The sequence below is a fragment of the Nannobrachium achirus genome, assembly GCF_963921795.1.
Source record: "Nannobrachium achirus genome assembly, chromosome: 13".
Classification (NCBI taxonomy): Eukaryota; Metazoa; Chordata; class Actinopteri; order Myctophiformes; family Myctophidae; genus Nannobrachium; species Nannobrachium achirus.
Genome location: NC_137833.1, coordinates 31,295,225 through 31,310,829, shown reverse-complemented (window position 1 = coordinate 31,310,829; position 15,605 = coordinate 31,295,225). Strand labels below are relative to the sequence as shown.

Sequence of the window (15,605 nt, the reverse complement as noted above, 5' to 3'; positions counted from 1 at the left end):
TCGCCTGTTTAAGACTTTCTACGTGGATTTTATTTGTGTTAACATAGGGTAAAGTAGGATGCTTTCACCCATGAACAATGGTGGTGTCTGTGGAATTTCTGCGACGCAGTAAATTATTTTAACATGGACTCAAATGGAGGAGCATCCCCAGGACCCCAGGACCATGACATGAATGAGTCCCTGGGTGACTTGAATGAGTTTTTGATGCGGGATGCACACGTAATGACATCACTGCATACTAAACGTGTAGTTTTACCCCTCATAAAGACTATTCCACATTTGAGTTCAGTGGTGCAAAAAACACAGGCACCGTGGCGTGTTGACCTTTTACCAGTGAACTGTGGCCAGATTTCCCCAATACAATTTACAGCAGTAGTGCACAAGTGTGACTGGCCAATAATCTGTGTTGAGAAAACTTGCTACAGGCCGACTAAAACAGCGATTTTATGTTGAGAAAACTTGCTACAGGCCGACTAACACAGCGATTTTAAACGCTTGTTTCAACCCTTAGACGCTCTCCACCATCATCAAAACACCAAATGATAGAACTTATTTTATTTTCGTATCCACAGGGTTATTTTGTACAGTGTTGGAATTATATACATGTGTTCTGGTATTAGTCGCTGGAGACTTACATTGAAAAATTCTCAACTTATGACGGGATTGATAGAATTTGTGACTTTCAATAAAGAGACAGTTAAACAGATGCAAGATATGTATATCTCAAACCATTAAATCAAACCCCATGTCTTCGTCATCATCACCATCCCCATCATCACCATCATAATAGTCATCCTCGTAGCTTATATCATAGTCATAGTCATCGTTTACAAAATAATCATCGTCATCATCCTGATTGTTGTCACTGTCTTCACTGTTTTCATAATCTTCACAAACCGCGGGCGCATGATCCTTCCTCAGCCTGAGAGAGACACATTTGAGATTGAAGCAACCAGTTTGCATCTTCCCCACAGTTTCCCATGTGTTGGTCTCTTCAGAGTACCGCTCGGTCTCCATCTGAAAACTACAGGAAGAGAGAACAATGAGAGGAATGTCTGGCGAGGACAAGGAGGCACCGTTTCGCAGGCATTCATGGGACAGAAGTGTCTTACTCTTGTCTGGCGTCCATCCCTCCTAGTACGTAGATCCTCCCATTCATCACAACCGTGCTATGCTGGTAGCGTGGCATTTGCATGGGGGCACACATGGTCCACTGGTTTGTCTCGGGGTTGTAACATTCCATTGAGTTGTCCGTGACTGGCAACGACTTGCACTCATTCTTAATAATCTGACCACCTGAAGATAAAAATGGATCCAAAGGATAGTGTCTGTTAGTGGGCTTTATTATGTGCACAAACTACATTGATATTGAAGTGAGTCTTTATGGAACTAAGGGCCGATGCATACTCCACTTTTAGAGCCGAATTTATATCAGTTCGGAGATTCAGCCGAATTCCACAGCAACACATGCTACCATTCACACACTGTGTAGCGGTGCCTGGTCGGAGCTACAACAACAGGATGAAAAAATGTTCTCCTCGCTCACACAGCCACAGTTTGCTCGGCAACGTAGCACGCGCGTGATCGCCGTCGGACAACACGGTAAAAAAACACTGGCAGTAAACCGTTGGGATTAATTCAAAATAGCTGCCACGGATTGTGTTAAAAGCAGCAACATTTAAGTGATGAACATGTCCATATCCAATCCAATAATATGATTGTGAAAAAACAGGTATGATACCTAAAACGTAGATCTTTCCGTTCAGAGTGCAGGCAGCTGGTTTAGAACGTGGAATCTGCATAGGAGCGACTTCTGTCCATACAGATGTTTCAGGGTTGAACTTGGCCACCTTGGACTGGTCAGGGCATTTCATAGTAGACTTTGGGAGGCCACCTAGGGCATAGGAGGATACACCCACAGCAAATTATTCAGAATCGATGAAAGCATTTATACCAAAATCTATGGACATTTTCAGTTACCAGTAACCATTATTGTGACCAAAGGTCTATGGGTTTGTTGCTCTGACATCACTGTGATGTCTGGGGAAAAACACTAACAGAATCCCTTTTTATGCCCATATATGGGGGTCCCTGATTGCGACCGCAGGTCGCAATCAAAACCTCCAACGCCTGTCTGTCTGTCCGTCCGTCAGTCAGTCCGTCTGTCACGTCACACTTTTGCCCTACTCATATCTCCGCCATCGTTGCCCCTATCCATGTGAAATTTTCCACACACTCCTTGCCTGCCAAACCACAACCTTCAGGACCCCCGGACCTCCAGGGACCCCCTGCCACCGCCGCCAAATAGTGCAAAAATTACCAAATCAACACCCCAACTGGGCTGCTCACGGGGAATTCCCGGGGACCACAGACTCCTGCTGCTCCAACAGTCCTTCACCTTCATTGGTTTAACTTTGCCCCGCCCCCTCCCCTCATTGGCCAAAACTTTATTTGGCTTTACTCATCAACCGTTTGTCGTACAAACCTGTGGGTGGTGTCAACTGACTTGATTAAGAATCCTTAACCTTAATTGATTTAACTTTGCCCCGCCCCCTCCTCTGATTGGCCTAAACTTAATTTGCCTTTACTCATCAACCGTTTGTCGTACAAACTTGTGGGTGCTCTCAATTGACCAGTCGCTATGCCCCTTCTAAACCCGTGCTTGCCCAATGCCACGTTAGCGACAGGTTACTAAGGCGGGTGCCTTGGCAAGCTGCCATGGCGGCGTGCAGAGGAGAAGCCAGCTGTCAAAATCCCATGTTAAACCTGCCACAAACGCACGTCCAGGAAGAAAACAATAGCCTATACTAAAGTCAGATTAACATACAGTACACAAGTGTTACCAGTTATATTTTCTCATGAATTGCTCCTAAATTATTCCTGTGGGTTTGTGTAGGTCAGTGCAATCCGTTCTGTTTTTGTTTCAGTGTTTGTGACACGGAGCGAGTGGGTGGGACGTTCGCGAACGAATCGAGTCTTTTGAACGGCTCTTTGAAATGAACGATATGATTCGGTTCACAGTAGGGAGCCGTTCCTTTCTAATGAACAGTGGTGGGAAAAGTACTAAATTTCTTTACTCAGGTAAACATATCAATACTGCAATCAAGTTTGGAATGTTATTAATGTACTTGAGTAAAAGTAAAATAGTATTGGTATCAAAATGTACTTAAAGTACCAATATTAGAACGTACTCATTATGCAGAATGTCCTGTTTCACAGGTTTTCCAATGAGTAAAATGTAGAAAAATCATTTGCAAATAGCCGATCTACAAGCTCACAATGCATCGCAACGTGACACATTGTGAGCTTGTAGATCACCTATTTTCAAATGCCAGAAATTTATCCAATGGCCTGTATAGGCCTATTTGGGTGGAAGTGATTTGCAATCATAATCAAAATCTACAAAGTAACCAGTAACTAAAATGAGCCAGTCTTTTGAACGGCTCTTTGAAAGGAACAGATCTCAGAGATCCGGCTCACTTCAAAGAACCATAAATCCCATCTCTATCTAGCAGCCAGACTCGCGGTACACCAATGCGCGCCGCCATGGCAGCTTGCCAAGTCAGCTGCGTTAGTAACCTGTTGCTAACTTGGCATTGGACAAGGACGGCTTTAGGAGGGGCATAGCGACTGGTCAATTGACTTGATTAAGAGTCCTTCACCTTAATTGGTTTAACTTAGCCCCACCCCCTCCTCTGATTGGCCCAAACTTTCTTTTCTTGGCTTTACTCATTAACTGATTGTCGTACACACTTGTGGGTGCTGTCAATAAACTTCATTAAGAGTCCTTCACCTTCATTGGTTTAACTTTGCCCCACCCCCTCCTCTGATTGTCCGAAACTTTATTTGGCTTTAATCCTCAACCGTTTGTCGTACAAACTTGTGGGTGGAACCAATGCCACTTACAGGCCTCTTTGTGTATACTGTGACCTGACAGTCGCTTATCTCCCGATTAGGGAATCTTACTGGTGTATGCCCAAATATAGATCCCTGATGTCATCAATATTAAAAGGATGCCACAGGGCAAAATGGCTCCAAGGTAGCAGTGCCAGGATTTTGTTTGTTTTTTGAAAAATATATTTGAAAAATGTATATTTTGGGGGGGCCCACTGATAGATCACGCAAACAGACACAGTCTTTGTGATTCACTGGAAAAAAGAATTTTGTCAATCGGACAAACGGTTCCAGAGTTACAGCAGAATGAAGCAACCCTGCTCCAGCATTCTTTAAAATGAAGTGTTTTTTTTCACACAGCCACAAGGGGGAGCGCACATATGCACACACACATCCCACATGGTAAGCTCATCATTTTTAGCTATTAAAAAAAAAGAAAAAGAAATGTCATTGGCACCCAGAGACATCGGAAAAAGACGTCAAAAGATGTCATTGGCCTTTGAGTTATGCCCACATCTAACAGGACTTCATATGGGAATGCCCATTTATGGAGGAAGACAGCCCATATCTGTGTGGCTGGTTCAACAGAAAGGGATCTCCATGTATGATGTCAGATGTCATAGATGTCATAGACGTCATAGGTCTTTCACATAACGAATAACTGAGTAAGCATGTTTGGGTCTCACAGCATATCTCCATATACAGTACATGGATCTCCATATATGGGTAAAAGGGGTATCGCCTCAGGGCGACATGCGACACGCCAATTCTTGGCCATCTGCCCAGTGATGTATATCGGACCAGTTACCCATATATGGAGATCCATGTACTGTATATAGTACATCCCTTTTATGCCTATAAAACTCCCTATTAGCAACCGTTAGGTCGACAGAGCTTTTAAATATGTACCTCACTGACATAGCTCTGTGCCCCCTCCCTGTGGCTTTCACAGACGTGACAGGACATGAGAAGTGACTGACTGAATCAGACATGAGCTGGCTGTTTTCATACTAACTGCGACCTGACGGTCGTAACCAAAGTCTATGGACATTTTAATTTAAGTAAATCATTATAATCAAGGTTTGATTAATACAACATGCAAAAGTAAAACTACATTTTCGTCAAAAAACAAATTGTGAAAATAGCATAAGCTCGCAATGCGAGCCCCCTCCCCCTACCCAAAAAAAAAACTTGATTATGCTTAAGCCTTGATTATGCTTAAGAAGAATGCAACCTCATGAAACCCTGCTGGCTAAACATTCCTTACCAATAACATAGAGCAGTCCATCTAGTGCGACCACAGCAGGACCGTCATAATCGTAATAGTCTTCCACACCGACAGACTCCATGAACTGCCAGGTGTTGGTTTTGGGGTCGTAGCGATCCATGGAGTCCCTCATATCATTATTTCCACCTATTGCAAACACATAGCCATCTAGCATGACCAAGCCTATGGTCCATGTGGGGTTGTGCAGGAGAAAAAAAAAAAAACAGAAAACCTGATCATTAGAACTTGATGACCTTGGACAGTAACAAAGGCAACAACGCTGTGGTTATTCCAAGCCCCCAGAACTAGGGCTGTCACAATTATTACATAATCGTCTAATTGTGATTATTTGACATTATCGCAATTATTTTGTCATAATCGTCATAATCGTGAATGTTGAAAAATGTCAGAAATAGTGGAAATAGCAGATCTACAAGCTCACAACGCGTCGCAATGCGATGCGGTGTGAGCTTGTAGATCGGCTATTTCCACTATCAATGTTATTTTTTAAGTAGTAAGTTGTCAAATCAAGTTGTCAAGTTGTCAGTAATGTATTTGTATATTTAGGTTATGTGTCATATCTACCATATGCAACTTCAAAGCCTAAAAGCCAAACAGAAATGTAATTATCAACGACAAATACACAATTAAATCGTTAATCGCCAATTATTTGAGTGACAATTAATCGTCATGTAAAATGTCATGTCTGGCCCAGAACTGGGGCCAGATACAGTACTGTACATGAAAAGAACCCAGAGCTGCTGGGGCCAGATACAGTACGTGCACCAGCCAAAACGCTTTCCACCAATGCGCTCCACTCACAACCTTGCGTACAGGGTTGTGCATGGAAGTGACAGTCTATAGCACTGTTCCCCAAACAGTGGGTCAGGACCAATTTGTGGGTAACAGACCAATTTCTATGGGTCACGACTCATTTTCTTTTCCTAAGAAAGAATTTCACAAAGAAAAAGAACAAAGCAAACACACCTAAGACATTTCATAAATAAACTAAAATATAATAAGTAGTGAAAATAGCCGCTCTAAAAGCTCTCAACGTGGTGTGAAGAAATGTGTTGTGAGCTTGTAGATCTGCTAATAGCTGTTCACAGACGGACAGACACATAGACGGACGGACAGGATGCAAAACAGTCTCCATGCCTTTAGCCTGGCGGAGACAATAAAACAGATTAGGCAGTATGAGTTGCAGGAACCAAGGAATGGTGTTTTTGATGAATCTATCATGGTTACAAATATAAGTTACAAATGGGTTTGTATAGGAAGAGGCCATGTCAGATAAAATGAATATCAAATATTTTGCTTAGAAAAGTGCATAAAATCCATTATAGTAGGCTACTTAAAGACAAGTATTACTATTTGTGTTATGCCGTGACTTTTCTGTAGTGTTGACTGTTTGACACCTCTGGGCGAATTATTTCTAGCCTAGTAAACTGACTCCTCACATCTTCGAAGAAGGCAGGAGGAGTCTGGTTTACGAGGCTAACTTATTTACCCCCTTGGGATAATAAAGGTTTCCATCTATGTGAGCAGCCCGAACCTCTTGTATATAAAAAAAGCAAATATTGTCGAGTGAAATATCCGGTAATATGTAAATATATATAGCTATTAGTTTCACAAATTTCCTAAAAAGATATGCCCAAAATAGGGCCAACATGGTTAATGTGGCTAAATTGAAAGCCATAGTTTGACAGTCTTACTGAATGAGCAGCGGGGCTTATTCATGGGAGCCATCTTTGTCCATGAGTTACGAGGAACGTCACAGCGCCACATCTCCGCACTGTTCTCATAATTGGAAAATCCTCCTGCCAAATACAGAATGGAGCCTATGGTGGAATAAGAGCACAATTAAAACAAGTTATGTATTGATTGTCAAAGAAAATTATTTTGCATACGTCTTCATACTATATAATATGCTATTTTCACTATTTGTTTTTTGATGAAAATGTAGTTTTACTTTTAGGGATAGCCTTGAGTATAATGGTTAACTTAAAATGTCCCTAGACTTTGGTTGCGACCGTCAGGTCGCAGTTAGTATGAAAAGAGCCAGCTCATGTCTGTGAGTGATTCAGTCAGTCACGCCTCATGTCAAAGGGAGACGGCGCATGAATTCCAGTCTCCATAGGTAATCGATAGAAAGTCTTTTTGAGGGTGAACTATCCCTTTCAGGGGTCTCAACTAGCGGCCCGGGGGCCATTTGCGGCCCGCGAGACGATATTTTGTGGCCCCCACCTTAATATGAAAGTTTAATGTTAGTGCGGCCCGCAAGTTTTATATGAACCTCAAAACAGTTAATAATACAGTACAGTTAACAGTACATGTTCCATAAGTTAAACACAACTTGTTTAAACCAGGGTCCTTGTTCATCTTATTTTGTGTTAAAAAATAAAAAAGACATTTGAGAAGATTGGATTTTTTTTTTTTAATTTCTTTGATGGGGAGATAGATACAGTAGTTGTTAGACTGGTATGAAACTACAGTACACCAATAAAACAAATTAGTGCACATGCACTAATTTTTTTTATTAGTGCATGTGCACTAATTTCTTTTATTAGTGCACGACGCACGTGCTGCGAAAACGTGCATGTGCGCTGAGGCTGCGGCCCAGACTCTGCCTCCAGCGGCCCCAAGGTAAATTGAGTTTGAGACCCCTTTGTCTGGTGGACTAAATACCAACTAGCAAGCGCAGGTACATTCATGTAGTAATATTTGGTTACATTTTAACAACCCTGTGTGAACTCTCAGTAATCACAATTATGATGACACAAAAATAACCCCTAGGAGCCCTTTCTCCTTATGTCCCTTCTATTCTTGTTACCTTTTTGATAGATGCTAATTATAATACGCGGATGTGTTGGCTACTTGCTCACATTTATTCTTTTTTCTTCCGTTTGATAAGATTTGTTTTGCTCGACCAAAAATGGTAATGTTATTTAGACAGATGATAGGTTTGATGTATACCTAGTTTCTTTGAAGCGCTACATCGTTTTCTTTGCACCATTGACAATTTCTTTGACTACATTACCCTGTCGTTTGTTAACTAGGTTTCATGATTTAACCTACAATACACTGCAACAGATCAATTCAGAGGCAAAACAGATAGCACCAAATACAGGTCCAAAGTTGATCGACTCTGATGTTACTCCTCACCTGACATCACCACAGCATGCCCGTTAACTTTCACTGGTGTACGTCCAATAGTTTTCCATTTGTTGGTCAGAGGATCAAAGCTCTCCATCCTGTGAATGTCCTTATCATAAGTGGCTGCTCCCACTGTCACGATCACTTCAACAAATGAGGAAGGAAGACCAAGTGAGCCAGAGGAGATTTAAGAGTTTACATTCATTTAATAACTAGGAAAGAAAGTGTGCTCATCGGAGCACAGGTCCCCGCCAGCCCAGGTGCCCACAAACATGGGAAGGCAGTCATAAGCCATGTTTCCATAAACTTATTCGAATTAGGGAAGCGAATTATCAGAAATACGCATTAAGACAAAGCGAATTTAGCCCCTTTCCATTAAACTGGTGAAATGCGATTCTTGGGAGATCCTGCCTGGGTCCGTCTAACCGACGTGCTGTAAACACTTCCCGCAGGCTTCAAAATCCACCTCCTCCAAGCGGATAATTTTTTTTGCAGATAATGAAAGTTTATTCGCATTTTGAAGTGTTTCCATAAAAAGATTTTGCGAATAAGCCGTTAATGCGCAAAAAGTGGCTTTATGGAAACGCCACTATAGACAATTGGAATGGGATCTGAAAAAGTTTGACAAAATATGTACTGTAGGAGTAGCAGTAAAATTGTTGTTAATCTTGCACAAACGGGGCGTCAAAGCTGTGTAGTTGCTCTGTCCAGATCTTTCAATACCTGGATATCTGACATTTTAATATTGTGTCACGGAGGTATGGCTCATGTGTTGCAATTAATGCTTAAGTATAATAAATCGTAAACGGACGTGAGACAGGGTACCTGTGGGTCTGCGTGAGCCTGCCGTGTTACTGTAGGGCACAAGATCCCGGTCCGTGGCCTCAGAGAGGAACCTTTTGCAGGCCTGGTATTCTTTCACCACATTCAGAGACTCAATCACAGTGTCTAGGTAGGAGGGACTGATGAGAGACGGACGGATATGCCCTAGAACCTTAAAGAAACCACAGAACGTTCATTAATTACTAGTCCAGCTGGAATTGATTGAACAACATAATATAATTGCATAGTACCAATGAAATTTGAAATTGAAATGGGTACTTTTGGTCCCTTAAGTACATTTTTATACCAATACCTTTGTACTTTTACTACAGTACCTTTTGAATTCTGGACTTTTACTTGTAAGAGAGTATAAGTAATTCTATATCGCAGTATTGATACTATTACTTACATTAAATCACCAATTAATAGCTCAGTGGCAAACTGCCACCGGGTCTCATATATCCGCCGGGGGTCTGACCCCATTTTGCGCAATAAACGCTCGTCTCAAATTTAAGCACCTGGGCCGTTATTTGCAATTAATATTATCTTGATTTGGTTTTATGTAAGAGCCCGGACCATTATTTGCCATTTATTTTAATTTGTTTGGTTGTTTGGTATTATTTGCTATTTATTTAACTTAACTGGTAATTTATGTTGCATGGCAGTGGTGCGCTGACACAGCAAATCTACAAGCTCACAGCACGTTGCAACAAACCTCGCTCGCTGTGTGTTGCTACGGTCATCATATGTTGCATCACGGTAGTGCACCGAAAACAGCAAATCTACAAGCTCACAGCGCCTGTGGACGGACACTTCTAAGCCAAATGTATATGGTGCCCAGCACTGCTCCCTGCCAAAGCTCTGCCCCGGTGAAGACCTCTGATCATCTGGCAAGGTGAGACTAAGAAATGACTGACCTTTTCAAAGTACTGCCGACGAGTAGTACATTTGTTCAACCACAACATGGCAGCCTCAAACACCATGTCCTCCTTGGGCACATTGAGATGGTCACTGGCAAGAATCTCTGTCAGTCTTTCCACAGAGAGAGAAAGGAACTCTTCCTATTGGTAGGGGAAAAACATAGAATACATTAGCCGATAGATGTTCCCAGGCGTTGACACTTAAGGTTTCAGAGGCCCTTGCCTGTCGGGCAAGTACAGGTCATGTTTAATTGCCCTCATAATCGTAAAATTGTACCGTTCTTATTTGTTACCTTCTACTTGCAGTGATGTTGCTAGGTTTTCACAGGTAGTCATTCAAATGGGTCCCAGAAAAATGGTATGGGTCCCGAATAAAATTAAAAAAAAAAAAAAAAAAATTAGAGTTGTGAGCTTGCAGATCGGCTATTACTTTCTTATATTATTTTATAATTTGGCTGATGTTTTTTATAGTATAGTTTTCTTTCTTTATTAAAAATGTCTTAAGTCCTAAAATTATGACTTCACTGTCATCTTGGGACCCCCCCCCCCCCCCAAATCATTTGGGGACCTCTCTGGGGGGGTCTCGACTCTCGACCCACAGGTTGACTCACTTGACTGAAGAACAACACCCGTGGAAGGGAGAAGTCTAGAAGAGAATGTAGTAGATGAAGGTGGAGCAACGTGAATAACAATCTGAAAACAACGTATCGCGCACCGGAGCGAGAGCCGCTCTGGTGCCGGCTCGCTGCATGCAAAAGAGGGAGGTGGCCGCGGCACGTTGCAACAGACACTCTGGAGAGAAGATTAATCCTTCAAACGTATTCATGTTGATATTTTGAGTGAATAAATTCCACTGATTTATAACTAAAGTTGCAGATGGGTGCTCATGGGTGTCTACTGTCTTCATCATAATGTGAGCTTGTAGATTAGCTGTTTTTGACAGAGCTCGCGTGTGAGTGTGGGGAGGAAGGGAGGGACTGAGGAGAGAGACAGAGCAGCACTCAAGTCCTGTTCAAGTATCTAAAGACAGATATCTCATGATACTCAAAATGCGCACTTGCCCGGTCGGGCAACCTGGTAGCAAACTTCTACCTGCCACTGGTTAGTTTCAATCCCTGTGTTCCCATACTGTATATAACTGAGTGAAATGGATGGACATCCAACAATATATTGTAGATCCAATCACTGAGCAATGACATCAGTTCTGGTGGTGACAGATTGAGCAATAGTAATAAAACAAAGATATGGGACAAAAAAGGCAACAATAATAGACTAAACAATTTACATCAATCACTGACCTGCTGGAAGATGACACTGAAGTCTTCCAGAATGTAATTCAGGCTGCGTTTCTCCAACTCTTTGAAGGAGAGGGCCTCAGCAAAGCAGTACATCCCTACACAGTTATTTATATCTAGGTGACGTCCCATGTATCGACAACAGGCATCGCGAACGGCCGTGACCTCCAACATGTTTGATGCTGATAGCAGGGACTAGACCAAAAAATATATATATCTTTAATAAAGCAACAATGTTATGTAGGACAACATGGAGATAAGGTTTATGATGATAATACATTACCTGTGCATTTTCCGTGGAGATGGACACCTTTGACGTGTAGGCATAGCTCACCAACATGCCAAGAATCTGAGGTTCCACTTCACTGATGGTCACCCTTTCCTGTGCGGACTCCCTCATGCCAGCTGTAAACATTGCCTGTGCAGGTTGAAAAGGTGAATTGGTTGGCCTGGTGTGGATTAAGCCTTTTGTTTGGTTCATGTGAAAGCCAAGACAGAATTGAATGTTTGAACAGCAGGCCAATAAATGTGTGCCTTTACCTCAAAGTAAGGGCTGAAGGAGGCCAGTACATAACGATGGCAGGGGAACTCCTGTCCACCACAGCACAGAATCACATCACAAAAGGCACCATTCTCACGCAGCCTGTTTAGGCCCTCTAAGACCTTGTTGGGATGGCCGGAATCCACAAACATCTCAACCTCCAGTGAAGATAGTGGTAGACTGGTGACGTCGTCCTGAAGTGCAACGGCCATGTCTCCCTTTTCCAGACAAAAAAAAAAAAAGCAGGAAAGGATGTAATAAATGCTCACATAGTAATGCCCCAAACGCCCTCTAAATGCCCCTTGCCCTCAGCACAAGCCTTTACAAAATCAAAGGCACGTGCAGTAGATACACACACACACTCACATGGCAAGCGTCCAGTTTATTTTCCTCTGCAGCCTTTTGTGATTCACTCTCACTGGCAACAGCCTTGATGTTCTCAGCCATGGATGAGGTGAAGTATGGTTTAGTCAAGTGTGTCGCGTCTGCAGAGAGAACAAACATTATGGTTACAGTACATCTGATACAGTAAATGCCTTAGCTGAGGGGGTAAAAACCTTAATGGAACGGAACATCATTCACCTTTTTCATATTTTATCGACTGTTCGTTTGTGATTTACTTCAGGCTGAACGTTTTTAAACTAGGTATTGTGGTCAGACAATGATTATACGTTTACGTTACTTTCACCACATTTAAAACCCCCAAACCCAAAAATAAAGTCATGCTGATGTTTATTGTGAATAAAATGTCAGCAACATAATATCCCAAACGTTTCTCCCCTTCAAGGTTCAAGGTTTTTGTACAGGTAGGCTAAATAGCAAAACGTGTGGCTTCCAAGCTGTGGAATAAATGTCAGGACGAGTTGTATTATTCAACCATGTGCTTAACCGAGTGATCAAATTATGGGGCAAATGGATTAGGGCAGGGCTGCAACACCGTAGTTAAACTAATCGATTTAATGGAATCGATCGATTTTACTTTTGAGCATGTAATTATGTGAAAAGCTTATTAAAAAGAAAATGTAATGTAGCCGTTCCTACCACACCACCCATCATCACTCCCTTCAGGCTAAACACAACTCAATTATTATTCTTGAATTAATATCTGGCTCTTATTATAGCTTTAGATAAAGACTAGCTCTGGTCCAGACGGCCCAGAGCTTCAGACTGAAGTTGAGCCGTCGTAGGGGCGAAGAAATCCTGGTCTAGTCTTTTAGCCAGCAGTTTTTGATTGATTGATTGAAGAATTTATTAGAAGTTTGCAATAGAAAAAAGTACAGTTTCATGACAGTACAAATCACTGGTACAAGGTCAACTAAAAGGAGATCCTAGAAAGCCGAGGCTTATTTCCACAGGAACCACACTTTAAGTATCTCATATAACATTGAAGTCTGCCAGAGCTAGATAAAGAAAGACTAGCATAGATGTATTTAATCGAGTCTGACTTTTATTTTCGTAAAGATAGATAGGCCTATGGAATTATGTGTGTGCACACACACACACACACACACACACACACACACGCGCGAGTCTTGATCTAAGGCTAGCTCGATCAAAGGCTAGCTCTCATAGCATTCTACCAGCCGCAAACCAACGACGTAGAGAATTGTTAATAATACTAACAACAAATAAACACGCACCCACAATAATACGCATATAAATGATGGAAATATGACGTGAAATGAAATCATTGTCGCCGCCAACGAACGTAAATGCATTAAACAAAAGGAAAACAAACCTCGCCTGCTGCACACAAATCAGGAAAGGGAATGAGTCCAACTATGAAGTGTCCACAACAGACGGCCGCACACAAACTTCAATGAAATTAGCGCGTAAACAAATGCTTATAAAATAAACATTTTCTTTTAGACGTTGCCGTTTCAATCTTACAAACTATTACTAACAAGTTTCTACGCGTGATTCCTAAACCCACCAGGCTTGAGCTAAGACCCGCCTCGCGTAAACGCCTCTCTCAATAATCTTAAGTATGAAAGTGCATAAGTGCTCTTAGTGCAAAGCAATACACTACTACCTACTGATCCATTACAATAATACACACGCTGCATAATATGCCCAAAGCCATATCCAAACTATAACAATTTAACTGATAATCAGTAAGAGTTTTTATTTTGAACTTTCTCAGTACGTTTTTCTCTTTAGCAAAGTTACAAAGTTTTTTGAGCACAGTACAAAGTAAAATGTTTTAGCACAGTTTATTTTGAGCACTGTAGTGACAAATTAATAGCTGTGCATTGTGCAAATGCAGGCTTTTCTCAGTACAAGATTATCTTCATGCCTTTACTTACTAGTATGTCTGACTTTATCCACCCTCCATGTGTCTGGGCCTGGTCTGGGCAAGGATTTCAGCCACTCCTGGAAGTTCTTGCGTTTCCGCGAGGCGGGTCTTAGCTCAAGCCTGGTGGGTTTAGGAATCACGCAGTTTCTACAGCCGCTTCTCAGCTTGAAAGAGAGGAAGTGTGTAACCACTAATTGTGTCCTGACAAAACACTATATAAGCAGTTCCGGGCAGAAACGTACCTACAAAGCAAAGAAGTCCAGGGGCCAAGACCATTGATTGATTGAAGACTTTATTAGAAGTTTGCATAGGAAAAGTTACAGTTTCATGACGGTACAGTTCACTGGTACAAGGTCTACTAAAAAGGAGATCCTAGACTGTAGACCATATTGACTGTATAAAGGCCAAGACTGATATTTTCACAAATGTGTACCACCTAGGGCAGTGTTTCTCAAACCTTTACATTTCAAGGTCAACCCAAAAAGTCCCTTGAATCCACTTTGAGAAACACTGACCTAAGGTGACCATAATATTTCTTTTTTGTATTTTTGGTCTTCCTACATGTCTCTAGTTTACATACTGTATAATTTTGGTATGATAAAGCCTGCCAATCTATAGTAGCTCAATGGCACTCTTGATTGAGGACTTTATTATACCATTTGCATATTTAGACTATATTAATTGGAACACATTTGTGGGAATAATTACAGGATAAATACAATTAGGCAAAACGTTTCATAGTCTGTTGTGTATATATAGGCCTACATTATGTTTTAGGGGTCCCTGCTTCCTCTCTCAGCTAGGGGGTCCTTGGCAAAGAAAAGGTTGAAGACCTCTGGTTTAGGACACAAAGAATGCAACTGAATCTGAAATTAATTAATTATTTGGTCCTAAGGTGGTGCATCTCCTAAATTACTATTTGTAACTTGCATTTAAAGGGATATTCCACTTTCAACAGGGAGCAGTGGAAGGGCCTCTCTCCACATACACACCCATTGTAACTTAAAACTCCATTTTAACCATGATAGATTCATTAAAAACACCCATTAGTTTTTCGATAACCTTTTTCATTTATTTTTAATAATTATTTGGGAAAATGGAAAAAATGAAATACAAAAAAAGAATTATTAAAAATAAATGAAAAAAGTTATAAAAAAAAACACGTTAGGAGGGTATTATGAGTCACCAGAAAAAATAATGTGTGTTTTTAATTAATCTATCATCTATCTATAAATGCGAGAAGTCTCTGTGTGTGTGTGTGTGTCTGTCTGTCTGTCTGTGTGTCTGTCTGTAATCCGCGTATCTCGAGAACCGTTCGTCCCACCGGCTTCAGATTCGGCACGCGCGTTCCCCGCCGCGGCACGGAGTGCAGTGCCGGGTCTCGACCCGACCCGACGCGCGGTTTTCCCGAACC

At 41.6% G+C, this 15,605-nt stretch overlaps 1 protein-coding gene across 1 annotated transcript; it reads right to left on the bottom strand.

Moving 5' to 3' along the window:
• Positions 1-618: 618 nt before the first annotated feature.
• Positions 619-13,753, bottom strand: LOC308296637 (kelch-like protein 23). Its single transcript, XM_080739966.1, has 13 exons — positions 13,634-13,753; positions 12,262-12,380; positions 11,895-12,113; positions 11,638-11,772; positions 11,358-11,549; positions 10,057-10,200; positions 9,143-9,311; positions 8,327-8,461; positions 6,877-7,002; positions 5,162-5,344; positions 1,742-1,894; positions 1,113-1,296; positions 619-1,024 (listed from the first exon to the last, which is right to left on the bottom strand). Exons 2-13 carry the CDS (start codon positions 12,340-12,342, stop codon positions 724-726), a joined length of 2,022 nt encoding a protein of 673 aa, XP_080596092.1. The 5' UTR covers positions 12,343-12,380; positions 13,634-13,753; the 3' UTR covers positions 619-723.
• Positions 13,754-15,605: the final 1,852 nt, after the last annotated feature.

Bases quoted from the DNA above. Each gene is read 5' to 3' on its own strand.
- LOC308296637 (XM_080739966.1), bottom strand. From the start codon at position 12,342: ATGGCTGAGAACATCAAGGCTGTTGCCAGTGAGAGTGAATCACAAAAG. The intron at 11,550-11,637 runs GTAATGTATTAT...TTTTTGGTCTAG, and splicing joins TCTCCACGGAAAATGCACAG to TCCCTGCTATCAGCATCAAA. The intron at 9,312-10,056 runs GTCAGTCATTTC...GGTTTCTTTAAG, and splicing joins GTCGGCAGTACTTTGAAAAG to GTTCTAGGGCATATCCGTCC.